The following is a 26,316-nucleotide window of genomic DNA, read 5'->3' as shown; positions in this document are numbered from 1 at the left end:
GTCTTTTAATCTAGAGTACTCTTCTCTTTGGTTCCCCCAACTCACCCTATTTGGCCATTGATTTGTTGCTGGGATTAGGTTAACTGTTCTTGCAGCATGTCGTGTTTTACATCTGTCCATCTGCTTCCCAGATGTCCTCTGCCTTTATCCTTTGTCTCCCATATTTCTCTTAAACTAGAAGTCAGATCTAAGGGCCTTAATTAGATTCAGGTTCAATACATCTGGGACAAATCCATCACTGGTCACACTGTGCCTATTAATAGTGTATGTGAGGAGCTGAGATACTTATGTTGGATTATCCACTTTTATCACTGGATTCAGGTTATATCAACCTGGGCCTCTAATCTTAGGTTTTATTTTTCCCTTTACCATTAGAAGATAATCTGTTGGGAGTGATATTTTAGTGTCTTACAGTGTTCCATCAACCTTCCACTTAATGATTTTTGTTAGCTCTTAATAGTCCTTGCCATAATCACTTACTGTGTTAGGGGTGGCAAAATGGTGATTTTTAAATTGTCATTTTTTACATTTATTGGCTGACTTTTCTGTAAAGAAGAAGAAATTCTTATCAATTTGGGACTATTCAGTCAACCTGAACCTGTTTGTCCAGGACAAGTAGGACAGATGCTTATTTTTTTCTCATTAATTTTAGTTTTCAGAATAAGGAATTGGCACATTAACTATTCCAGTTGGTGTGCTAACTGCTTCCAAAACATGAAAGTGTTTTATTTGATGTTGCTTTTTTTCTTTTCATGATTATTATTTTGGGCTTTTCCTTTTTTGAGCATCATAAGCTCGTGGATTTGTATATGTTCAGTGTTTTTCCATCAGTTTTGGTCATTATTCTTTTTGATGCTCATATTCTCTCTTTGGCCTGTTTTCACAATGGTTTCTCTGTTGATTTGGCATGGCCTTATTAGACCTTAATAACTTGGTTGTTCTCTAGTTACAGAGAATGTCCTAGGCAGTGTATTTTTAGCCTAGTTCTGGAATCTTTCATTTCTCCAAGAAGCCCTGGTTCCTTTTAGTGGCGGATTGTAGTAGGAGTGTACATTGTTTTGATGTTGAAGTTTTCATTGAGTTTTTTCCCCCCTTTTAGCATTTTGCCCTTACCATATTGGTCATTTCTCCCTTGTTGGTTTGGGATTTGAAGAACACGTGAGTATAATACTTTTACAAAATTATTTTCATTCATTACTCCCAAATGTGATTATTAATCAAATAGCATTCTAAAGAGTTACATCATTTCTTAATTGGCATTATGCAAGGGAATAGTTAGGCAATACCGTCTCTCTCTTTTTTTTTTTTTTAAATAACAGTGGCTCAAGAGTTAGTGGTCTTGTTGCCAACTAATGAAAATGTGCTCTGAAATCCATTCAGCTGGGTGGGCCTGAGGCATCCTGGGGGGAAGTTTCCCACAGGCTGATTTTCCGTCCATCTCAAGAACTTGTATGTTCACTTCTTTCCCTTTCCGCAGGTGCCCCCTGCTGAATTTAGAAAAGTAACAATATATCAATCAATTAAAAAAGGATAGACTATTTTGGAATGATGGGTTGTAGTGTTTTCTAGAGTGCTTTAGTTTTGACATTTTATCAGTAGTCTCCAGAGTTAAATAAATTTTGGAAGGATTATTATTTCTCTGTTGGGTCCCTAGAAGAATTTCGTCTTTTAAGGAAGAGCTGACTATCTGGGATCATATGCTCAGTTTGTATATATAAGATCTGAGAGATCACATTCTGAAGTGTTCTAATATTTAGTACACATCTGATTCTCACTAGTTGAATGCAAGAACTTGAAAGGTTCAGATAAGTGTTTTGAAAATTTTTGACTTTCCAAACTATTGCCACTTGCTATCTGAAACTCAGAAATCAAAAAATACTGATAGGCATTGTTTGTTACTTTCAAAATTCTTTCTGTAAGTTGAGAATGGTACAGATTTGCAGAGCAAGGGAAACTTGAGCAGTTACTTCTAGTGGTAAGAAATGAGGGGCTGACCCGGCTGGTGGGTGACTTGGGTAGTGTGTCCTGCTTTCAGTGGTTAGCTTGTAGCAGATCTGCTTTCCAGTGAGAGAAGAGGGCAGGCTGTTGTATTACAGGGCTCTTGTTTTTGTGAAATGTAATTCACTCTACTGTTATTTTGTCTCTTTGGGTAAAGTGTTATTTAATTTTTCTTCATTTTTTAGTAGTTTGTAACAGTCAGTGAGAGAATTTGATTTTCAGAGATGTCATCCAAAGGAGATTTTACAGTTGTTTTCTAGTTATAAATTGTCTCGACAATTCTCTTTAGTCATTTTGATTGTTTAATATGGGAAAACTGGGGTGTAGGACATGTCGTAAAATTAAATTTTATTTACTTTTTTCTTATTTCCAGGTCCAAGCATCTCATTTTGAAGGCCTAATCACAACCATAGTTGGGTATATACTTTTAGCAATAACATTGATAATTTGTCATGTATCCTTTAATGAACCAACTTGGGTGTTCACTAATGTTATTCATACCAAAGAACTCTTCATTAATGGTAAAACTTGTCTCTCCTTGTCCTCTTAGTAAAAGTTGTTGGTATTTGCAGTAAGGGTCAGTGGACAAAATGTGAAATAAATTAATTCTGTCAAAAAATACTAAATGTTGGCTAAGTAGTTACCTGTTTCATTGTACCTTTAAATACTCAGTTTTTCCTTGACCTGATGCTGTAGGGCTTGGCAACTCTTGTGAAATTTCATAGATCTCGTCGCTTACTGGGAGTCTGCTATATTGTTGTTAAGGTAATTCCTGTTATAACTTAAAATTGGAAATGATTTCTCCTACATTTGGGTGATACTGATGACCTTTATTTTCACTTAAGGTCTCTTTGTTAGTGGTGGTAGAAATTGGAGTATTCCCTCTCATTTGTGGTTGGTGGCTGGATATCTGTTCCTTGGTAAGTTGAGTGTTAATTATTGTATAATAGCATAATTTCAAGGCTTCAAAAAAGGAAGTGTTCAGCATGGGCTCTTTTTAAAGGAAAGTAAATGTTTGATAATTTGCTTATTCTTTTGGCAAGTGTATCTGTATAGAGTCTTAATGTTAATTTTTCTTGAGTACCTGAGTTTTTGAGGCTTTGTGCAAATTTTGTGTGTCAGGATATTTTGGATGGAATCTTTCTATTAACTAGTGGAGAATTGTATTGCCCATTTTGCTCTCTTAAATTTTTATAGATAATGCCAAGACATTATATACATAGAGTGATTTGATAAGGAAACTGTCTTTGTAGTAATAAATTTAACCCTAATCATTTGATTTAACTAAGATGCTCAGTCTTGATTATAATCTTTAATTGCTGTTAGTAATAATCAGTTTTTGATTTTTTCAAAAATGTTTTATGTATGGAAAAGCTGTCTTTGGTTCTGAGATAACATTTACCCTCCCATACCTTACTTTTAAAACTTCTCAAGAATGCAGACCTATAACCAAGAAAAGAAGGTTTTATATTCATCAAAATAGTTCTTTAATAGAATCAATATTAATAAAGCTTTTACCAATTGGTTTATCATTCTTTATATTTGAAGCAGTAGCCAATCTTGTTTGTAGTTCTATGTCACCGTGGAATGACATTAAGTGAACTGCAGTTGTAGAAATTGTTCCTTGCATGTGTATTGATTATTTATTTCCTAGAAGATGAAAATGTTAATTTGGCAAATGTAGGGGGCACAGATCTCTCTTACCTGTCCTCTTTTGGCTCAGGAAATGTTTGATGCTACTCTGAAAGATCGAGAACTGAGCTTTCAGTCGGCTCCAGGTACTACCATGTTTCTGCATTGGCTAGTGGGAATGGTGTATGTCTTCTACTTTGCCTCCTTCATTCTGTTACTGAGAGAGGTAAGTCCACAGGGAAATGCTGATGCTATACATTTGTAAAAAGGACTTTTGCTTTCACCACCAGTCATGTCTCAACGGCTATGATGATTTCCTACCTAAATCATATTCTCTACTATTTTATTCTAAGAGGGAATAATTTATAGGGGACTTTGACTTAATTGCTTTTAACTTTTTCAGTTGTTTGTCTCCATAATTGGCAAGTTTTAATATTTCTGTCTAAGTGTGAAAGACGATTCAGCTGAGGAAAAAAATAAGAGTACTCACTTTATCATACTTTGTATATACTTTAGCCATCCTCTAATACAGATTCTTGGAATTTTGTATGATGTGAGTGTATCTCAGACCTCAAGGAACTGTAATGATGGAAATAACCAAAAGGATATGGTTTTGCAGGATCGGATATTTAAAGTCACTTTGATTTAGGCACCTTAAGTATAGAATTACAATGAGGGTCCTTTATGATTCCAGTTCACTGGCTTGATGGGTTACCTTTATTTATTTATTTATTTTTTGATACTGAGTCTTGCTCTGTTGCCCATGCTAGAATGTAGTGCCATGATCTCGGAACCTCCGCCTCCTGAGTTCAAGTGATTCTCCTGCTTGAACCTCCCAAGTAGCTGGGATCATTCCCGGCTAATTTTTGTATTTTTAGTAGAGACAGGGTTTTACCATGTTGGCCAGGCTGTTCTTGAACTCCTGACCTCAAATGATCTGCCCACCTTGGCCTCCCAAAGTGCTCGAATTACAGGTGTGATTCACTGTGCCTGGCCTGATACCTTTATTAATCCTATTTTTGAAATCTGGTTCTAAGTGATTTGAAGATGATGAAAGCAGATGAGTATTTCATTAGTGTACATGTTAAGCTCAGTCGTTCCCCAAATAGTGAATGCTCACTGTGTGCCAGACACTATCCTGTATTGTGGGGTATCAGTGAGAAACAAAGGCACAATTCCTGTTCTCCTCAATTTTATAGCCTGAAAATGAATACAGCATTGAAAATGTCAGCTTACACGGAGACTGGTGATGGAGATGTGCAGGGTGTGGAGGAGCAGGTTGACAATTCCAGTGGGAATGGAGCACAAAAGCACAAAGGCTGAATGCTGCTCTTGGTGTACTTTGTTCTTTGAAAGATTGCAGGAAGAAGAGGAGGGGTCAGGGGCCAAAGCATTCTCCTGAATCATATAGTATAATTTCAGTAAATTCTCTTGGTAACTAAAGCTTTCATTCTTTCTTTGAAATAAATGATTGAGAACTGAAGCAAGTACAGAAATGTGTTTCTTAAAAATGTAATTGTATGTGAACTCCAGATTACTTCATTAAGTGAATAAAATGCTTTATAATGATTTTTTTCATTTTATCAGTGTGGTGGTTTTTGTTGATATAAAATTTTAGTATTTGGAACTTAGATAGAACCTTAGAAATCACACACTGTAACCCCGTTGTTTAGGAGATGGAGAATAGAAGTTTGGGCAGATTAGATGCGTTACAGAGGGTAACTCAGTGAGTTTGGACCACATAGGACTATTACCCAGACTCCTCCTTTACCCCATCACCTACAGCCTCTTGGGTGATGATTTTCATTCACAGGGGGAAGGCATAGGTAGTAAAATGAAGACACTGAGGCTGTAGGGTTTCTTAATTAAGATAACTCTCTGGAAGTGTAAGACTGAAATTCAGAACTTCTATTTAGGACATTTATAAATTGCAACATAACCCTTTTACTATAGTAATGGTTGTATTTATTTTTCATCTCAGAGGTCTAGATTTCTTGACACATTTGACCCAATGAGTGGTTTTTTTGTTTTGTTTTGTTTCCAGTGAATGCTGATGTCAAAGGACATCATCAGACACAGGGTACTTTTCATAAAGATTCTGGTTTAGGAACTTACTTTCCTAGGAATACCATATACATTTTCTGGGGCCCACTTTAGTTGCCAGAATAATTTTAAGTGCTTATTTTTCTGTTAATGTTTTAGCTCATATATAGAATTTGAAGACACTGGTGAATATTTATAGTATTTAAAATGTATTTGCAGGTACTTCGACCTGGTGTCCTATGGTTTCTAAGGAATTTGAATGATCCAGATTTCAATCCAGTACAGGAAATGATCCATTTGCCAATATATAGGCATCTCCGAAGATTTATTTTGTCAGTGGTAAGAAGATGTTTCCATTGTTTTTTTGAATAAAGTATGCTAACCTATAGTTTTGTTTAGGTTTTTTTTTTTCCAGTTCTCAAGCGGGCTGATAAGAGTATATTGAATAATATAGTCATCTAAGCCTGTGGTATTCAGTTGTCCAGTAGCTGTTTTATTGGTTACTTGGTTAAAATACATATGTAAAAAGATATTTACTAAAAGGAAGATGCCATCTTGTTCTATCATAGTATAATTCAGGGGTCCCTAGCCCCCATGTTTTGGCTGGGTACTGGTCCATGTCCTGTTAGGAAATGGCTGCACAGCAGGAGATGGGCAGCGGGCAAGCAAGCATTACCACCTGAGCTCCACCTCCTGTCAGATCAGCCTTGGCATTAGATTCTCATGGGAGCGTGAACCCTATTGGGAACTGTGAGTGTGGGGGATCCAGGTTGTGTGCTCATTATAAGAATCTAATGCCTGATGATCTGAAGCAGAACAGTTTCATCCTGAAACCCCTTGGAAAACTGTCTTCCATGAAACTGGTCCCTGGTGCCAAAATGGTTGGGTACCACTGGTATGATTGATTGCTGAATTACGGTTGTCTGAATTATGTTTAATTTGCATTGAAGCAATGGAGACTTATTACTGGCTTGTAAATTAAACTCTTAACAGAAGCATGTCAAAGTTTCCCCACCTGGAAGAAGAAATTACATAGTTAAATCTAATTTCTTTCTTTCTTCCTTTCTTTTTTTTTTTTTTTTTTTTTTTGAGATGGAGTTTTGGTCTGTCACCCAGGCTGGAATGCAGTGTGGTACAATCTCGGCTCACTGCAACCTTCACCTCCGGTTTCAAGTGATTCTCATGCCTCCACCTCCCAAGTAGCTGGGATTACAGGCGCCCACCACCACGCTCAGCTAATTTTTTGTAGTTTTAGTAGAGACGGGGTTTCGCTATGTTGGCCAGGCTGGTCTCGAACTCCTGACCTAGTGATTCACCCGCCTCGGCCTCCCACAGTGCTGGGATTACACCCAGCCGTAAATCTGAGTTTTTCTAAAATAAAATTCTTAAAGTAACATTATGTACTTTGAAAGCTTTTGTAGCCATTTACATGAGGTCAAGTCTTAGCTGGTTACAAGTGATTTATTAAGTTGCAGGCATTTCTGCTGCTTCATTTTAAGTTTCTATCTCATTTCTTAGGGAGCAAGCGGTGATTATCCTTTGTGGCTTCCGTTTTAGCATTTGTGTCCTAGATGGGAGGTACTTACAGGAAGAAGGGCAGGCATCTTAGGAAAACATTTTTATACAAAATGACTCAGGGGTAATGTGTAGAGTGGGAACCACTTGGGTTTTGAGTAGATACAGGCCTGGACTGCATGTTGCTTGACTGTGTTCAGAAGTCTGCCTGTCTTGCATAGGAGTGATTGACTCTTATAGTGGTGTCATACCCTGTTTTGTTCTGCAGATTGTCTTTGGCTCCATTGTCCTCCTGATGCTTTGGCTTCCTATACGTATAATTAAGAGTGTGCTGCCTCATTTTCTTCCATACAATGTCATGCTCTACAGGTAAGTTTTAAAAATTCAGAATAGCTTTACTAATTTATCTCTGTTAGAGATTTGATATTCAGATTACATTAAACGTTAAAAACATTTCTTACAGATAACTAGAAATCATCTGACAGTTAAATATTGCCTATTCTACCTTTATTTTTATTATTTTTAAAATTAAGCTTAATGTTTAAAAAATTTTCTGGACCTTTTCCACTTTGCATAAATTTTGCCTTATTCTAGATCAGATAAGCATTAGTAGTTGCATTTTCTAAAGGAAGATGTTTATTTTTTCTGCACATAAAGTATGCATTTACACAGCATTGAAATGTTTTATCATACCTAAGGAGAGTGTATTAGCATCATCTTTATTTTGAAAAGCACATTATGAAGAATAAAGCCAGAGTTGCACATTTAATTATTAAAAATAGGGTACAAAGCTTGTAGATAGAAACTCTTTTTTGCTTTAAAATCTTACGTGGGCTAAGGCTGGGCGCAGTGGCTCAAGCCTGTAATCCCAGCACTTTGGGAGGCCAAGGCGGGTGGATCATGGGGTCAGGAGATGGAGACCATCCTGGCTAACATGGTGAAACCCCATCTCTACTAAAAATACAAAAACAAAATTATCCAGGTGTGGGGGCGGGCACCTGTAGTCCCAGCTACTTGGGAGGCTGAGGCGGGAGAATGGCCTGATCCCAGGAGGTGGAGCTTGCAGTGAGCCCAGATTGTGCACTCCAGCCTGGGTGACAGAGTGAGACTCCGTCTCTTTAAAAAAAAAAAAAAAAAATTTAGGTTGGCTGGGCATGGTGGCCCATGCCTGTAATCCCAGCACTTTGGGAGGCCAAGGTGGGCGGATCACCTGAGATTGGGAGTTTGAGACCAGCCTGACCAACATGGAGAAACCTTGTCTCTACTAAAAATACAAGAAAATCAGCTGCGCATGGTGGCACATGCCTATAATCTCAACTACTTGGGAGGCCGAGGCAGGAGAATCACTTGAACCCAGGAGGCAGAGGTTGCGGTGAGCCAAGGATCGTGCTATTGCACTCCCGCCTGGGCAACAAGAGTGAAACTCCATCTCAAAAAAAAACTTAAGCCATCCGGAAACCTACCTACCGCTACCGGTAGTCTCTACCACTCATCCTATATGCTCTTTCTTTAGGGATTTGCGTTATCCCCATAGTCATTATCCTAATTGCAGGCAAATTGGATTATTTCCTCAAATTTACTTCTAATAAGTCTTTAAAGTATTGTCAATTCTAATTTCTTAAAATCTCTTACTAATGTAACTTGATTTGCCATTTAGTAACTAATTTAGGCCTTCCTCTTGCTCTCCATTCATCTGCAACACTTCTGCCTCTAGATTCTCTAGAACTTTGATTATTTTACCCCTGTGTTTAAAAGTTGTCAGCATTTCCTCTGTAATCTATGTGATATCTACACCATTTAGAATGAGATGCAAGGCTTGGCATAATCTCATGTTGCTTTTTCAACATCTTGTGTCAGCATTGACTGACTTGAATTTTTTAAATTGTGCTACACTGCCATTGAGGCTCCCCTGATTTACTTAGCTGTTTGTCTTTTTCTCTCTGTTTACAATAATTTTCTTGTCCATGTTTGAGTGGCAAGCATTTGATCTTCTTTTTAAAATCCAGATTAAGGTTTTTAAATTTTATTTTTTATGAGAAAGAGTCTTGCTGTGTCATCCAGGCTGGAGTGCAGTGGTATGATCATGGCTTACTGCAGCCTCAACCTCCTGGGCTCAGGTGATCTTCCCACTTCCGCGTCCTGAGTAGCTGAGAGTACAGGTGCAAGCCACCACACCTGGCTAATTTTTGTATTTTTTGTGGAAACCAGGTTTCACCGTGTTGCCTGGGCTGGTCTTGAACTCCTGAGCTCAAGTCATCTGCCTGCCTCAGCCCCCCAAAGCGTTAGGATTACAGGCATGAGCCATTGTGCCTGGCCGTCATTCCATTCTTTAAAATCGTCTTCATCGTTGTATTTCTTTTTATAGCATTTGTTAAATTACTTTACAAATACGTATTGTTTTATCCAAGATGGCTGAAATCATGTCTTATTTAGGTGTTTTTCTCTTTTTTTTTTTTAATTAAAAAAAATATTTTGTGGAGACAGGGTCTGACTATGTTGCCCAGCTGGTCTTGAATTCCTGGCCTCAAGCAATCCTTCCACTTTGGTCGCCCAAAGTGCTGGGATTATAGGTGTGAGCCACTGCGCCTAGCCTCTTATTTGGATCTTAATGCTTTGCATAGGAACATGATTATTCAAAGATAAAAGCTTTATTGTACACAGAGTAAAATCTCAAATTTGTATTTTATTAAATTAGAATTGGAAAATACTTATATCCTGATTCTTTAAAGTGGCAGAAAAAATACCAGTAAGTAGTTTAAAATGCAGCATCAGTTTATGACTTTTAAAATCGTTACTCTTTTGTGATAAAACTTTATTTTTCTACACTTAGAACTTTTATAGATTTGGAGGATTTCTTACCTTTTAGTTCATGTACAGTATGTATGATTCCAGTCATAAGAGAACCAGGAAACACACAGAGGTTCAGCTTTATATGTTGTTGGGATAAACCCATTGCGGTGATCAGTTATACATAGAAGGTTAGAGTTTTTGTGCTATAGCAGTATTTAGTTCATTCATCCATTAAACAAAATTGAGAGCCCTTATATGCCGGGTACTTTTCAGTGTGCTAGGGACATAACAGTGAAAAAAACAGAATCAAGAAAACATCCTGCTCCAGTAGAGCTTACATTTTAATGGTGGAGATAGACATTAAAATAGATGAAATGTACAGTGATGCCAGTGGTCATAAGTGCTATGGGGGAAAATTCAAGTTGGGAAAGGGGATAGAGAGTGGGCAGGATAGGGTGACAATTTAGGAGGCGTGACTGGTAAAGACCTGAGGGGGTGACAGTTGAGGAAAGTCCTGAAGGAGTTGAGAGAGTATGCCACGTGGATCCCTGAAGGCAGAATATTCTTGCAGAAAGTAGGTGCAGTGGCACCCAGGTCTGTTTGAGGACCTGCAGGAGGCAAGTTTGTCTGCAGTAGAAGGAGAAAGGCAAAGAATTGGCCTTGAAGTCAGGTCATGGAGAAAGAGTCTTGTAGGACATAAGCACTTTGGCTTTTACTTGAGTGAATTGAGGAGCTCTTGGAAAGCTTTGAGCAAAGGAGTGATCTAACTTAGTTTAAAGAGGATCATTCTGACTGCTGTGATGAGAGGAAACTGGGTTGGAGTGGCTGGGTCAGAAACAGGAAGCCAGCTGGGAGGATAATGCGGTGATCCTGGTGAGAGGTGAGGGTGGCAGAGATGAAGGGGAGGTAGCAGTGGAGGCCATGAGAAATTTTTAGGTTATTGTTAAGGTACAGTCAAAAGGATTCTCTAGCTGTTTGGATGTGAGGTGTAAAAGGAAGGAGTGACCTTTTGTGTAACGTGCTACTAATGTAGCAAGTGAGGAGAGAACCAAGACCTACCTATCAGTTTAGCAAAATGAAAGTCATTGGTGACCCTTATCAGAAACAATTTGGTGGAGTTTGTGGGGAAAGCCTCACTGAGTTGGAGAGAGAATGAAAGGAGGGGTAATAAAGATAGTAAGTTTATTAGACTCTTAAGAAGTTTTGTTGTAATTCCATTAAATAGTAGTCATATGCAAAATACAATTCACATTGTCAATCCTGGCTCTTTCAGTGATGCTCCAGTGAGTGAACTGTCCCTCGAGCTGCTTCTGCTTCAGGTTGTCTTACCAGCATTACTTGAACAGGGACACACGAGGCAGTGGCTGAAGGGGCTGGTGCGAGCGTGGACTGTGACCGCCGGATACTTGCTGTGAGTATGAGCAGTTGACTTCTTGGACGTGCATGTCATTTGTGACTATTGAATAACCTTCTGGAAAAAGTATGTAGAAAAATTAGTTTTAATAAAAGACAATTTAGTAATACTTGCAAGTGCATATGATACTTCTAAATAAAAAAATTTTTTTTATCATTGTCCATCTTTTCATGGAGAATATATGCATTATTTTTGCCCTCTTATAGAAGTTTGCTGCTCTTCCAGCTTTCATGGAGTAAATGTCTTTTTTTTAAGTGCATTAAAAACAAACCAGTTTACCTTTATTTAGACCAACTAACTTACCTTTGTTTAGTGCTCATAACCTGGTAAATGGGTTCTTTTCAGATTTGATTTCTCAATCTTTAATGAACATATTGCATTGTTTTCTTTTTTCAAGCTTTATATACTCTATGTTTATTTAAAAGTTGAATCTTTAAAAATTTTTCAGTTTGGCATCTTGTAGGTATCTTAAAGATGAAGTACAGATCTGGTTATATTTGCTTGAACATCTGTCCTTCTCTAACTGCTTCCTCCCCTAGTCTCAGTTTTGAGTTAGCTGATGTATAGCTTGGAGGTTTTACAAATTTATAGCTTGTAGCTACATGTTGCAGTAGTCATCGGTAGAGAAGATAAGAAGTTTTTCTTTTCCTCCTGTAGATCCTTAACAATATATTGTACATTGTAAGTATGTACTTACACCTTGTGCTTGTAAGTACTTACATTTTGTACTTACAAGTGTACTTATAAGTATCTTGTACATTGTACTTTTTTCTTTCAGTTGTTGATTTCTTCTCAGATACTGGCTGAAGAAAACATAAAATAGGTTGAACTTATGGGGTATTCTACAAGTTAATTAACATTAAATTTAGAAAGGTTTAATTTAAAGCAGGTACGAACATTTAGACCAAAATGAGGTAATAATGTGTACAAATTCTGTATTGTACATTTTCTGCCCTTAGTAGTATATATGAAGAAAATGAGTGTCATGTCTGCCATTTTATTGTGAACTGAAGTGAGACTTGTTACTGATGTAATTTTTGCACAGGGATCTTCATTCTTATTTATTGGGAGACCAGGAAGAAAATGAAAACAGTGCAAATCAACAAGTCAACAATAATCAGCATGCTCGAAATAACAATGCTATTCCTGTGGTGGGGGAAGGCCTTCATGCAGCCCACCAAGCCATACTCCAGCAGGGAGGGCCAGTTGGCTTTCAGCCTTACCGCCGACCTTTAAATTTTCCACTCAGGGTAGGTACTGTACAGACTTAATCACATATAGAGGTTTTTTGTTTTTTTGTTTTTCAAATTGCTGTTGAGAATTGGTGCTGTTAGCATGCAGTCCTCTGTATAGACATGTTCCACATGTTATTACCCTCATTATCTAACGTAAATGATCAGGTAAGTTTATCAAATTTCAGAGATAAGTCACAGAGTTGGGATTCCCTCGGCTCTTGCTCCCTATTTAAGAGGAAAAGACTCTACAGTAATTAGGAAACTAATGTTATTGATACATTTCAACAATGTGTCAGGAACTAGAATGGGCATTTTGATGTTCTCTCATTTAATCTCCACTCAAATACTGTAAAGTATAGGCGATAATTTCATGTTTATAGCTGAGGAAACTGAAGGCAGTATTGGTTAAGAATGTGCCTATTCCATGTTCTTTAAACTAGCAAGTGATCAATCTTTGTGCAACTCAGAATGTTGTCAGAAATGTAAGCTGATGACTGCTATATGATTACAGTGAAGTCATCCTTCATTTATATCAAGTCTGTTATTTTAAAATGCCCTTTAATAATGAGATGGACTTGTGAGTCTGATCATTTTAAAACGTGGGCAGGTTATTTAACCTCTCAGCCTCACATTTCTTTTTTTGTAAAAATAGTCATTATTATACCTTTGTATATTACTGTAGGTCACGTGTTCAGTCAGTCATTCAGCAAACATGTCTTAAGTGTCTATGATTGATATTTTCAGTGTCTGTGAGGATATAGAGAGCATACGTGGTCTTTGCTCAGAAAGAGCTTACAGTCTACTCAGATGAGAAAGGCAGTGGCAGATTTGGGTTCTCATGCTGGATGTTTACAGTGGGTGCTATGACTCCTTCAATCAAGAACCACTTGTTCTTAATATGGGCCCAAAGGAATCTTCCTAGAATAGGTGGTGCCTGAACTGTCTTAAACATTGAGAGACCTGGCAGAGAGTGAAAAAAAGGAAGTGGGAAGGACATTCCAGAAATATGTCAGGACTAGGGCACATTAGGCATGGTGCGCTTGGAATTGCAGATAAGGGAGTTGTGTTGTTTTGTTTTTGAGACAGGGTCTTGCTCTGTTGCCCAGGCTGGGGTGCAGTGTTGCGATCATGGCTCACTGTAGCCTTAGCCTCCTGGGTTCAAGTGATCCTCCTACCTACTCAACTGTCCAGTTAGCTGGGACCACAGGTACATGCCACTACACCTGGCTAATTTTTATATTTTTTATTGAAACAGGGTTTTGCTCTGTAGCCCAGGCTGTTCTCAAACTCCTAGTTAAAGCAGTCTGCCTGCCTTGGCCTCCCAAAGTGCTGTATTACAGGTGTAAGCCACTGCACCTGGCCTAATTGAATATATTTAGAGGGTGAGGTGTATGTCCAGGAAAGGTGAGGAACAAGGGGAGAGATGAGGGGCCATGGGAGTGGTGAGGGATAAGGTCGGGAAGAGGTGAGGGACAAGAGGAGTGGTGGGAGGAACCAGATAATGGAGCACCTTGAGCACCCTCTGCACGAGTCCACACTCACTGAATTGTTCTTCTACTCCTTTGTCCCCTTGAGGGGTGTATCTCTTCCTGATTCTGTGGCTTATTCTAGAGGACTTTGCTGCATAACCCTGAGGAAAGCATGAAGGTCATCTTTTCCTTTATCTCTTAATAGCAGACCTCATAGTCAGCTCCCTTTTTTTTCCCCTTGGTCTTTACTCAGCTCTCTCGCCTCTCCAGAGACAAAAAAAGGCCTTCTGAGCAACAGTTACTTTCTGGCCAGATCAGAGACAGTATCAATAAATGACTTTTCAGGCAGTTAGAGCCGACAAAGCCTCGGAGTCTCGTGGGTTTTGTCATCTGTCCTTTTCAGGCTTCCCATCAGAGCTCTGCCCTCTGGTCTTGTGGAGATGAACCTGGTAAGCTAGCAGGCAAACCACAGTTGCTGCCTTTCTGCTCAGGGAAGCTGGTTTCCTCCTCTCTGTGTGATCACTTTTTATCTGCACTTCTGTCTTAGTCTGTTTTCACACTGCTAATAAATACCTGAGACTAGGTAATTTATAAAGGAATGAGGTTTAATTGACTCATAGCGTTCACATGGCTGGGGAGGCCTCACAATCATGGCGGAAGGTGAATGATGAGCAAAGTCATGTCTTACATGGCAGCAGGCAAGAGAGCTTGTGCAGAGGGACTCCCATTTATAAAACCATCAGATCTGGTGAGACTTACTCACTACCATGGGAACAGTATGGGGGAAACTGCCCCATGATTCAGTTATCTCCATCCGGCCCTTCCCTTGACACCTTATTACAATTCAGGGTGAGATTTGAGTGGGGACACAGTCACACCGTATCAACTTCTCAGTACAGAAGCACTGGTTTATATGGCTATTTACATTTTGATTTAATTAAAATTAAATAAAGTTAAACATTTCATTACTCATTTACACTAACCACATATCAAATGCTCAGTAGCCACATGTGGCCTAGTGGCTACTGCATTGAGCAGTGCAGATCTAGACATTTCTGTCATCATAGAATGTTCTAATTGGATAGCACTGTTATTTGATTAAAAGGTGAATGTTTTTAATTTGTAATGTTTTATTTTAATAATGGGAAAATTTAAGCTGAATTAAAATGTTCTCTGATTAAAACATATATTTGCCATTTACTTGTGGGATGTATCTGATTATGTGAGAATGGATACTTATTTTCATTTAGGCGTAAATCATAGGTAATTTTACTGAAAATACAAATTTTATGTGAAATTGCAGGAAACCTGGCAACACAAATATAGACAATTTCTTTTTAATGGGAAGATTGTGTTGATTCTTTGATAAAATACATTGAGCTCATGTTCCCTATTTATGCACTCTTTTTGTTTTACCTTGCAGATATTTCTGTTGATTGTCTTTATGTGTATAACATTACTGATTGCCAGCCTCATCTGCCTTACTTTACCAGGTATGAGCTTGTGCTAGCCTTCAGCTAATAGCATCATTAAGGTTATTTATTTAGCTATTTGACAGAGTCTTGCTCTGTTCCCCAGTCCGGAGGGTAGTAGTGTGATCATAGCTTATGGCAACCTTGAACTACTGGGCTCAAGCAATCCTTCCGCCTCAGCTAGGTCTATAGCTCCATTTAGGAATTCAAAAATTAGAGTACCATATTAGGAAGACAATCTGTAGGAAAAAATACACTGGAAATTTGGGTCTTGCTGTTCTCTTTAGCCTATTGAGAAGTAATCATGTAAAGTAAGTTACTGAATTATGTAAATGATCTTACCCAAGTGATCGTTGTGGGACGCTGTAGAGTTTATTCCGAACAACTTTTTGTATGAGGTGCTCCCTTAGACTACTCTCAAATCCATTTTTCACATTCCAGTATATTCAGATAGTCTTAACTTTTTCTAAGAAAATTAATACGGTATTCTTTGATTATTGTGCTTTAAAATGTTATTGTGCCCACTCATTAAAATAAGCTTAGTTTTCTGTCTTGATGAATGAGCCAATTGGAAGAAAGTTACTCTAAATTACTTGTAATGTTTCTAAATATTGAAAGTAATTCCCCACTTTTGTCCTATTATTTGCGTAACAGTTTCATTTGGTGATAAAAACAATGAAAACATTAATTCCCTCAAAAGCTTTTTTATACCTAAAAGAACAAGTAATTGGCATGACAAAGCAGAGTGTATCCCAGTAGAGCTCACCTCTATTGAACTTAACCTAGTTTTGGTTGTGATTTCATGAAATTGTGCACTCTTTAGACGTTGTGGTTTTTGTCTTTTGTTTTTTGATGAAGACATTGGTATATCGAATGTGATATCTTTTTCCTAATGTGAAAATACTAACAGAACAACATGAAGATTACAATTCTCTTTACCTAGCCACATGTCTCATTTATCAGCTTTTCTATTTTCAGTATTTGCTGGCCGTTGGTTAATGTCATTTTGGACGGGGACTGCCAAAATCCATGAGCTCTACACAGCTGCTTGTGGTCTCTATGTTTGCTGGCTAACCATAAGGGCTGTGACGGTGATGGTGGCATGGATGCCTCAGGGACGCAGAGTGATCTTCCAGAAGGTTAAAGAGTGGTCTCTCATGGTATGTGTTTGTAATAAAAGACTGATCTTGTCTGTTAGGAATAGTGAATATTTTTCCAGTCATCTTTAATTTTTTTTTTTTTGGGCACATTTATTTCCTTACTATATTGTTTCAAGAGAGTTATTTTTTGAATTAGAAGGAATATTCTTTTAAGATAGTGGCTTTCTGGTTCATTCCTGTTCAGAGTCCTACATTCAGATGTATTTGAGGTTTAAAAGAAAAACAGACCGGGCACAGTGGCTTATGCCTGTAATCCCAGTACTTTGGGAAGCTAAGGCGGGAGGATTGCTTGAGCCCAGGAGTTTGAGACCAGCCTGGGCAACAAAGCAAGACCCCATCTATATTTTAAAAAGTGTATGTATATAACATATTTTTACTGGATCACTTAGTGGCATGTTTTTCTTTATACTCGGGCATGCACACACCCACACAGGCTTATATTACTTACTTAAGGGCCTTACTGGACACTTCGTAACGTTATTGCTCTCAGTAACACATTTGACTGCCACAAATGTAGGATTAAAAAAAAATAACTAAGATGATTATCTGAGTGCGGTGATGTATGTCTGTACGTGTGTAATGTTGGCTGCAGCTGGTAATTATGTTTAGGTTACTGCTTACACCTTTTCATTTGTGTAATCAACTCTAATTTTTTATCAATTTATATTTTGATTTTGATTTCATTAGAAGTTTAATATCCATTTAATATTAATGTTGAAGAAAAATATAAAATCCATTTTTATAGTGAGAGATTCATTATATATTATGGAGGGGTTTAATTGCTATTTAATCCATAAGATAATTAGACACTTAACCGTATTTAAAATACAGAATCCAACTAATTCCAGTTTTCATTTGATAGTCTTCCATATTATTAGAAAGTGCCGTGTAGAGAAACAAGTACTTTGTCTTCCACACACATTATATTTAGTCTCTTGTTGAAACAGGTGTATTTTCTGAGGCCACCTGAAGTAAAAGAGAGGTCATCAGGATCCAAGGCCACTTTAAATCATTTTATTTGGTCAGAATTTCATCATTACTCTTTTGTAATGTCTCCTGTCTGTGTCAGTTTTGTTTTCATTTTGCCATTTAGTCCAGTTGCTAGAGCTGCACTGTCTGGTATATTAGTCATGTGGCTAAATGGCTACCATATTTGACAGATACATGGCATTTCTATCAGTATGGTAAGTTCCACTGGATCATGTTGTCCTTTGAGGGAGCCAGTTTGATCAGCTTTATTAATTAATTTAGGATTGTGCAGAGCCCTTCCTGTATACCAGTCCACCTCAAGGTTCACAGATCAGCCTGTGTATGGGTGGGCCACTGTTGGAGCAGGGGCCCTGGCCAGTCGGTGGCTTTTCTTGAGCAAACGGAAACCTAGTCCTGAGAATTGGATTGTGAGAAAAAACAGCCCAGCCACCTGTGTGCTTTTTATGTGAGAGACTTGAGCACCTGCAGATTTTCTGGGTCCTAAAACCAGTCCCTGTGGATACTGAGAGATGACTGTGGTTGCTCTGCTAGGCATCAGTCTCAAACCTCAAAATGGAAATAGAGTTTGGCTCAGTCAGAAAGATCCTCTTCAATGATATGGTCTCCTGTTTCCTGATAGATCATGAAGACTTTGATAGTTGCGGTGCTGTTGGCTGGAGTTGTCCCTCTCCTTCTGGGGCTCCTGTTTGAGCTGGTCATTGTTGCTCCCCTGAGGGTTCCCTTGGATCAGACTCCTCTTTTTTATCCATGGCAGGTAAATGTATGTCTTTTGTTCATGTTATTTCATTAAGGATTTGGGATCAGAAAATAATCCAAGCCAGGCATGTGGCTCACGCCTGTAATCCTAGCACTTTGGGAGGCCAAGGTGGGAGGACTGCATGCACCCAGGAGTTCGAGACTAGCCTGGGCAGGATGGCCAGACCTAGTCTCTATAAAAAATTGGCTCATGCGTCTTGTCCCAGCTTCTTGGGAGGCAAAGGTGGGAGGATCGCTTGAGCCTGGGAGGTTGAGGCTGAAGTGAGCTGTGCTCATGCCACTGCACTGTAGCCTAGGCAACAGAGTGAGCGTCTGTCTCAAAATGAAAAAAAAAGGAAACCAAAATTTTTTTAATTATTTAATTTTTTAAATATTTAATTATGATATTCTAAGAACTCTTATAAAATTGTTTAAGTAATGCTCTTTAATCGATCTTTTGTTTCAGAATGTGCAGTTCTTATAACTCCTTTAAAAGTGCTTACCTTATAGGTTAAAATGTTACTAACCATTTAGTTTTCTCTAATATTTGAAAATACAAACTAATAGTCATTGATTTTCATTCACCTTTGAGATAGGTTGAATTGTCTTATTCCTTTTGACTTGGAGGCTTTAATACTTTTGAATTATTGTAGCATGTTTTCCCACAAAGTCACAGATTCATTAAAAAGAGTATCCTGGCTGAGTGCAGTGGCTTATGCCTGTAATCCCAGCACTTTGGGAGGCCAAGGCAGGTGGATCACCTGAGCTCAGGATTTCAAAACTAGCCTGGACAACATGGTGAAATCCCATCTTTACCAAAAATACAAAAAATTAGCCAAGCGTGGTGGTGTGGGCATGTGGTCCCAGCTACTCGAGAGGCTGAGGTGGGAGGATCGCTTGAGCTTGGGAGGCCACGGTTGCGGTGAGCTGAGATCATGCTACTGCACTCCAGCCTGGGTGACAGAGTGAGACCCTGTCTCTAAAAAAAAAAAAAAAAAAGAGCATCCTGAGGGAACCCATGTAAGTCACAGCAAAGGTCTTAAAGCTCATGGAAAAAGAAATGGAACTTTTCTATTGTATTTAGAGCCTGAGGTTTTTAACATCATTGAATTAAGATCTCAAGTTCTTAGTAGGTATTGGGGGAAAAGAGCTAGGTATTGACTTCAGTCATTCAAAGGCTTTTTAGCTTTGTTTTTATCTCTTAGTGTATTGCAATGGATTTTTCAGAAAATGAAAATTATTTGGGCCATATTTCCCTTTCTCTGCTTTCCAGATGGAGAAGCTCCACAAACTTCATTTACCAGAAAATTTTTATTTAAGTGCTTTTAATGTGTACCTACACCCTGTATTGTATCACCCAGGTGAAAATGAGGCTAGTGCAGGAATTTTCCTGAGGAATTTACACTCTGATGGGAAAGCCAGACAGGTACACAGGTGTTGGGTGGTGTGATTAGGGAAAGCACAAGGAGCTGTGGCATTGTGTAGGAGAGGCATTTAACCTGACTTTGGGAGTTTCAGGTATGGTTTTCTGTAAGAGATAGTATCTAAGCCAACCTGACTAGTAGAGAACAGAGAAGTGGGTAAGAAAGGAAGAAGTATATTCCAGGAGGGAGATGCTGGGCAGACCTGGTGTGAGACAAAGCATGCATATGTGGGGAACTGCCTCCTTTCTAGTCTGTCTCATAGACTAGAATAGACAAGAAATAAGTAATACAAAGAAGTACAGAATTGACTTGTGTTATGATTTATGACTTTTTAACTTTTTGATCGTTGAAAGCGATACACATTCAGTAGAAACTGTACTTTGAGTACTCCTACAGCTATCCTGTTTTTCACTTTCAGTACAGTATTCAGTAAATTGCATGAGATATTCACTACATAATTATAAAATAGGCTTTGTTAGGCCTCAGTTTTACTACAAGGCAAAAAATAAAATAGGTTTTGTGTTAGAAGCTTTTGCCCAAATGTAGGCTAATGTAAATGTTCCGAGCGCATTATGATAGGCTGGGCTAAGCTATGATGTTCGGTAGGTTAGATGTATTAAATGCATTTTTGACTTAGGTGTTTTCAATTTAAGATGGGTTTTTCTGGACCTAACATCATTGTAAGTTGAGGAGGATCTAATTAAGCATATGTTATGCCTTTCTGTAAGAGCTGTATTCCAGAGTAGTCAAATAGTATCTGTAATTGAAGGAAAGAGCTGCCTTTTTTTTTTTTTTTTTTTAACAGAAAAATGCCAGCAAATAAAGGTAGAGAGATTAACACGATTAGAAAAATACTATTTTGCAATACCAAACAAGATAATTGATAATAGCAAGGATTGTTAGTGGATGTTGAATCCAACAGATGAAAGGTTGATCAGTCTTCAATTGCTATTGCTGTGTAACAAGTTATTCCACAACTTTGTGGCTTAAAACAACCATTTTAATTTTGTCCATAGAGTTTATGGGTCAGATATTAAGACAGAGCATATCAGTTTGTCTCTGCTCTGTGCTATCTGGAGCCTTAACTGGGAAGATTCAATGGCCGGGAATGATTTGACAGTTATAGCTGGAATCATTTGGCTGGAAACACAACTAGTGGAGGGATCAGGTTGACAATACCCTAACCCAGTCAGTGATCACTGAACAATACGAGAGTTGATGCTTGTTGTTAGTTGCTACCCATCTGGGGCTGTTGACTGGAGCTCCTGTATGTGCCTGGGCTTCTTCATAGCTATGTAACCTCAAGGTATTTGGGCTTCTTATGTTGTAGTTCAGGGAAATGAGTGTCCCCACAAACAAGAAGCTGCATCATCTTTTATGACCCCCTGTCAGAAGGTCTTCAACATCACTTTTCAGTAAATTTTACTGGGTATAAGCAAGTAACAAATGTTGGCTAAGATTCAAGGGAAGAGGACATAGACCCCCTACCACATGATGGGAAAAGAATTTGCAGGTATGTTATATTGTAGTGTGAAAGTGGTTATTTGCATGGTGGCGAAGTGTCACCTTATGGATTACTTGATGGCTCAAAGGGAAACAACTAGTGGAGGGGTCAGACTGACAATACCCTAACCCAGTCAATGATCAAGCACAGTGCTGCTGCAAGTGAGACAAACAGATACTATCTGCCTTTTAATGTTACGCGGCATGAGCCCTGAAAAAGGCTAAAGCATCCTGTGACATCAAGGAGCCATCTTGGCATTGTTAGCCAGGCCTTGGTGTTCTCCTGTTGGACATAAACAATTTGACAGAGCATCAACGTCATACACCATCACTCTATGATCAAGATAGAGGAAGACAAAAGCAAGGCCCTCTGCGGTCATGTCTGAACACAGACAGAACGTGAGCATTATTCAAGCCACAGAAATGACCAAACATTCCCCTTTACTGGCTAACAGGATTGGTTACTGCTTCATTACCAATTACAGTTTTAGCTTCTGCCACTTTTTCTAGATAAGATTTATTAAGATAACCATTCATAGATTACTCTGCTTTCTAATAGCATCCGATACCAAATTCCTGCTTCCTTAAATCCTCCCCCAAATCGCTAACACAAGCTGAAATCCTATAATAACCCCTTTCTAGCACTGTTACTGAGGGGCTCCAAGTTCTCCATGCTGTGTTACTCCCTTGCTGCAATGAGTAATACATGCAAGTTGTTGTAGTTATGCTTGTATTTTTGGTGGTCTTTACGGTACTCAGCATTACCTGTGAAATCATCATCACCTTAGAGAATTCTTTGGTACTATCAAAGTTTAAAAATGCTTATATGTTATGACTCAGCAATTTGGCTTTTCAGAATCTACTGCATGTATACAGGAGGCGTGAGCAAGGCTGTTTCTGCAAATACATCATTTTTTATAGCAAAAAATGAGAAATGATCCAGATGTCCACCAATAGAGAATGCCCAAATAAAATGTGGACTATCAGTGCAGCAATTGAAAAAATGAAGTGGAGATATTTGTTTTGACATCGATAGCTCCCAGACATGTTTCTGGGTTGGGGGAAAGCACAAGCTGTAGACAGATAATGTGCAGCATGCTATCCTTAATGTTTTGCATTAAACCCCCAAGTTTTTGAAGGAACAGCTTGCTTTTTCTCCATTCATGACTTTAAGCTACTTGCCTTTCCTGCAGCAAGTGGCTGCAGCCCTGTGGGATAGTGGGCCACTTGGAATTCTAGCAGAGCAGCTAGTGTGGTGTGTCCTGTTTGACAGGAAAGGACTGCAAAGCAGTGGGTTTTTAGAGAACATGAATCACAGTGATCTTGGACCTCCTCGGGTAAACATTAATCTCATTTGGGTGTCTGCTGGACTCCCAAAAGGCCAACAGAAAGCTGAATTGGTGGGTTGTTGCATCTTCCCTGCCTGTGAGAAAAAGCAGGGAGGCTTTCTTCATGTTCCTCAGGAGGAGATTGTTGGACGCTATCCCAAAGGTCTGAAGAGGTAAAAGATCCTTTTGAAGCCCTTTAGGATATTCTGAACCAGGCCCAAGCCTCCTTGAAGCTGCAAAGGAAATTGTAACAAGTGCTTTATATGCAGGAGGTTCAGCAGCCACAGAAAAGCAGTTAAGGCAGAGCAGTCAGAACGCATGCCAGTTTGACAGAGAACTGCTGGCAGAGCCATGAGCTTCCAGAGAGAAGAGCAAACACACAGGACGCTGAGTGCAGTATGTTCACATGCACACACAAACAGCAGCTCTAAAGCAGAATGCAGTTGTTGTGGAGCTGTATGGCATAGATTTCAGACAAATCTAGTAGTGAAAAAAGATGCAGACAGTCACCACTGGGCTTGGCTTGGAGGCATGGAAGATGAATGCAAAGCACTGAGCAAAATGGAAGAGGAAATTGAGAAAGAGAAGTGTTTTGGAGGAAACATCTAGGAGACTTAGTGTAGTGATAATGGGGGTTCCAGAAGGAGGAAATGTGAGGCAGCATTGATACAAAAATAGGAGAAAATTTAACTGAATTGTAGAAAGATCTGATTCTGTAGGTTGAAAGGGCTCATCAGATTTGGTAAGATTGAGATCCAAGATAAAAACACATATTTAGGTATATCTTGTTAGACACGGGGAAATCATATACAAGCTTCAAAAAAACTGTACTGTCATTGGACTTCTTTTCTATAGCACTGAAAACCATAAGTTATCAGAGAATTTATAGATGACTGAGATAAAAGGGACAAAACCCAAGCTTCCTCTACCCAGACAAAAAATAATATAACTGTTCAGCTATCAGGATGAAGATTGATATTTGAGGGTATTCAAGAATTCAGTGTGTGTATCAACCTCTCACCCCATTTGAAGAAGATCCTTAGAAGACTAACCAATCAAACCAGTAAAGAAATGGGAACATTGGCCTCAAGATGGTAGATAGTGAAGAGGAGAATTAACAATCTGAGCATAGTCCATATAAAAAATGATACTACATATTTTCTATGGGATATAGATGTATAGGTGCAGCTGAATGCATGGGAAAAAATGTGGATGGTATGTACCAAAAGCTAATAGTACTTATTGCTGGGGAGGGATCAGGATTTAAGGTAGTGGTCACAGAATACTCCAGTCTTCTCTGTAAAGATTTTGGTTTTATGTAAGAATCAGTCTAAATGTTACATGGGGTTTCTTTAAAAAAAAAAAAAAATATATATATATATATATACACACACACACACACACACACACACATATATATATACATATATACATATATATATACACATATATATATATATTTAAGTTAGATAGAGACCAGGTTGTAAAGGGTTTTGTGTGTCTTGCTAAGGACTTTAGGGTTGTTAAGCAGGGAAGTTACATTCATGATCTGATTTGCATTTAAAGAGATACTTGGTGGTGGTGGTGATGGGGGCTGTGGGGAGGGAGGAGGTAGTCATCACTCTGACTGCCGGGTGGAGAGTTGAAGGGTAGGCAGGCCAAGAGTCCATTGCACCATGAGGAGTAACCTAGTAACAGTTCCCCGGTAGAACCACAAATGCTTCAAACTAGAAGCTATCTGTGAGCCTTTAGAATGGTTTCTTAGGCCAAACTTGGCTCCACAGTCTTAATTTGGCATAAATAAGCTCAGTTGAAACCAATGAAATAGCCTAAAGATGGTTTGAAATAAAATCTTGGCATTTATTTTATTTGCTTTTGAGATCTCCATTAGTGTCCAGACTTAGAATTTATAACTCTTGGGAAAACCATATAGATTTTTAAAAGATAGAAGAATGATTTTTGGTGGAAACACTGAATTTGAGCTGTTGAAGAAAAAGAATTCTCTGGGTTTTCAGTACATGTTAGTCTTTTGTAAAACTGTTGCCAGTCCTGTAGAACTTCTATTTTGATGTGAAATAATGTAAGAAAATTATACAGCCTTTCTGCTGTGTTTATTGTTAAAAAACAACAGAAATCTGTTAAATGGTTTTTAATTCCCTAGGACTGGGCACTTGGAGTCCTGCATGCCAAAATCATTGCAGCTATAACATTGATGGGTCCTCAGTGGTGGCTGAAAACTGTAATTGAACAGGTAAGCAAGATCAGTTTTCAGAGAAAGACATTCTGGAATTGGTTGTGTTTATGTTTGGCGGCTATAACTCTTTTATCTTTCTTACTTGCTGAGTTTTCTACATTTTGTTTGATGGGCATATATAATTTTTTTTTTTTTAAGACGGCAGTTTAGTTTTACCACTGTAGGGGAGGAAAAATAATTTTTTTCTCAACCTTTTTTTTTTTTTTTTTTTAGTTAAAATGGAACCCTTTAATAAAAGACTAAGAACAGAAAAACAAAAGTTTATTAAAGTACGTATTTCATATATACATGGAGATACCCAGGGAATGAGTAATTTCAAAGAGGTGGCTTTGAATTCCAGCTGATCTTCAACAAAGAATAATAAATTTTTAGAGAAGTGACAAGATGAAAAGAACTTTGACTCTCTAGGGGTGGCTACATGCTGCTCCTTAGTAAAACTTGGCAGTGTAGATTCCTCTGGTGCCATCTAGAGGCCCAGAGAGGCCCAAAACTCTCTTCAGTGGGCAATCTTTGTCCTCCCTGGTGGAGGCAGGTAGGGTGGGCTACCTTTTGTCTTTATACGTTTATATTCTGCTTCTAGGCAATAGAGGGAGGACAGAAAGTTTTCCTACATCTACCTTTCTCAGTTGCATTCAGCTCAAAACAATCCCTATGACAAAGAGACATATTTTTAGGGTGACATATTGTGGTCTTCTATATTCCCATGAATTTTCATCAACCACGTTTAAGACATCCTTTATCTGAAGGTTAACCAGTAGCTTACAGTATCTAGAACCCTGTTCGTAGTGGAGACAGAATGAAAATACGTGCTTTTTTTCTGGTGAAGTTTGATATGAATGTATCTAAGCCTATAGTAGATTTTGGAGTGGGGAAAAGGTTATTGCTCGAGGTGGTAAAGGCAGAGGAAAAAACAGATTACAAAAGGAGAGCTGTTTTGGCTTGATCTAGCTACATAGTGCCTAAGACTGTTATTGTGTTACAGAACTACCAGATAATTTGATTGTTGTGGCAATACTTTGGAAAAGATAGACTGTGCTTTAGCACTCCGATAAGAAGACTAGGAGTATGGTACTTCTTTTAAGGAAAATTTCTATCCAAAATGGCCAACATAACAGATTTTGCTACTTCTTTACGCTTTAGTTATCTAGCAGATGTACTTGTTGGGACCCCTCTTATCCTTAGGCCAGTGCCACATAAATAAGACATGACAGTTCTGTAGCAGTAAAGTACACCTCTTTTTGATGTATGAGAAGTATAGACAGTAGTTAGCCAAGCATGCTCAAGAAAATCTGTTCAAAAAGTACCTATATTTCAAGATTTTGATTCTTAGGAGTGGGGGGTTGGGGAGCCAGCA

At 38.5% G+C, this 26,316-nt stretch overlaps 1 protein-coding gene across 2 annotated transcripts in view; it reads left to right on the top strand.

The window, feature by feature from the left end:
* The window catches only part of MARCHF6 (membrane associated ring-CH-type finger 6), an 86,845-nt gene that overhangs the window by 44,762 nt on the left and 15,767 nt on the right, over positions 1-26,316 (top strand). For both annotated transcript variants that reach the window (XM_011754328.2, XM_011754331.3), the window contains exons 11-23: positions 1,100-1,158; positions 2,372-2,452; positions 2,695-2,763; positions 2,844-2,918; positions 3,722-3,856; positions 5,893-6,012; positions 7,457-7,557; positions 11,252-11,389; positions 12,438-12,642; positions 15,520-15,589; positions 16,547-16,728; positions 18,338-18,472; positions 24,870-24,959. In XM_011754328.2, coding sequence (XP_011752630.1) covers positions 1,100-1,158; positions 2,372-2,452; positions 2,695-2,763; positions 2,844-2,918; positions 3,722-3,856; positions 5,893-6,012; positions 7,457-7,557; positions 11,252-11,389; positions 12,438-12,642; positions 15,520-15,589; positions 16,547-16,728; positions 18,338-18,472; positions 24,870-24,959 — 1,460 coding nt within the window. The remainder of the gene's footprint in view (positions 1-1,099; positions 1,159-2,371; positions 2,453-2,694; positions 2,764-2,843; positions 2,919-3,721; positions 3,857-5,892; positions 6,013-7,456; positions 7,558-11,251; positions 11,390-12,437; positions 12,643-15,519; positions 15,590-16,546; positions 16,729-18,337; positions 18,473-24,869; positions 24,960-26,316) is intronic.

Source organism: Macaca nemestrina, chromosome 6, assembly GCF_043159975.1.
Source record: "Macaca nemestrina isolate mMacNem1 chromosome 6, mMacNem.hap1, whole genome shotgun sequence".
NCBI classification, from domain to species: Eukaryota; Metazoa; Chordata; class Mammalia; order Primates; family Cercopithecidae; genus Macaca; species Macaca nemestrina.
Note: the sequence above shows the minus strand (reverse complement) of the source record. Positions and strands in the feature narration are given on the sequence as shown.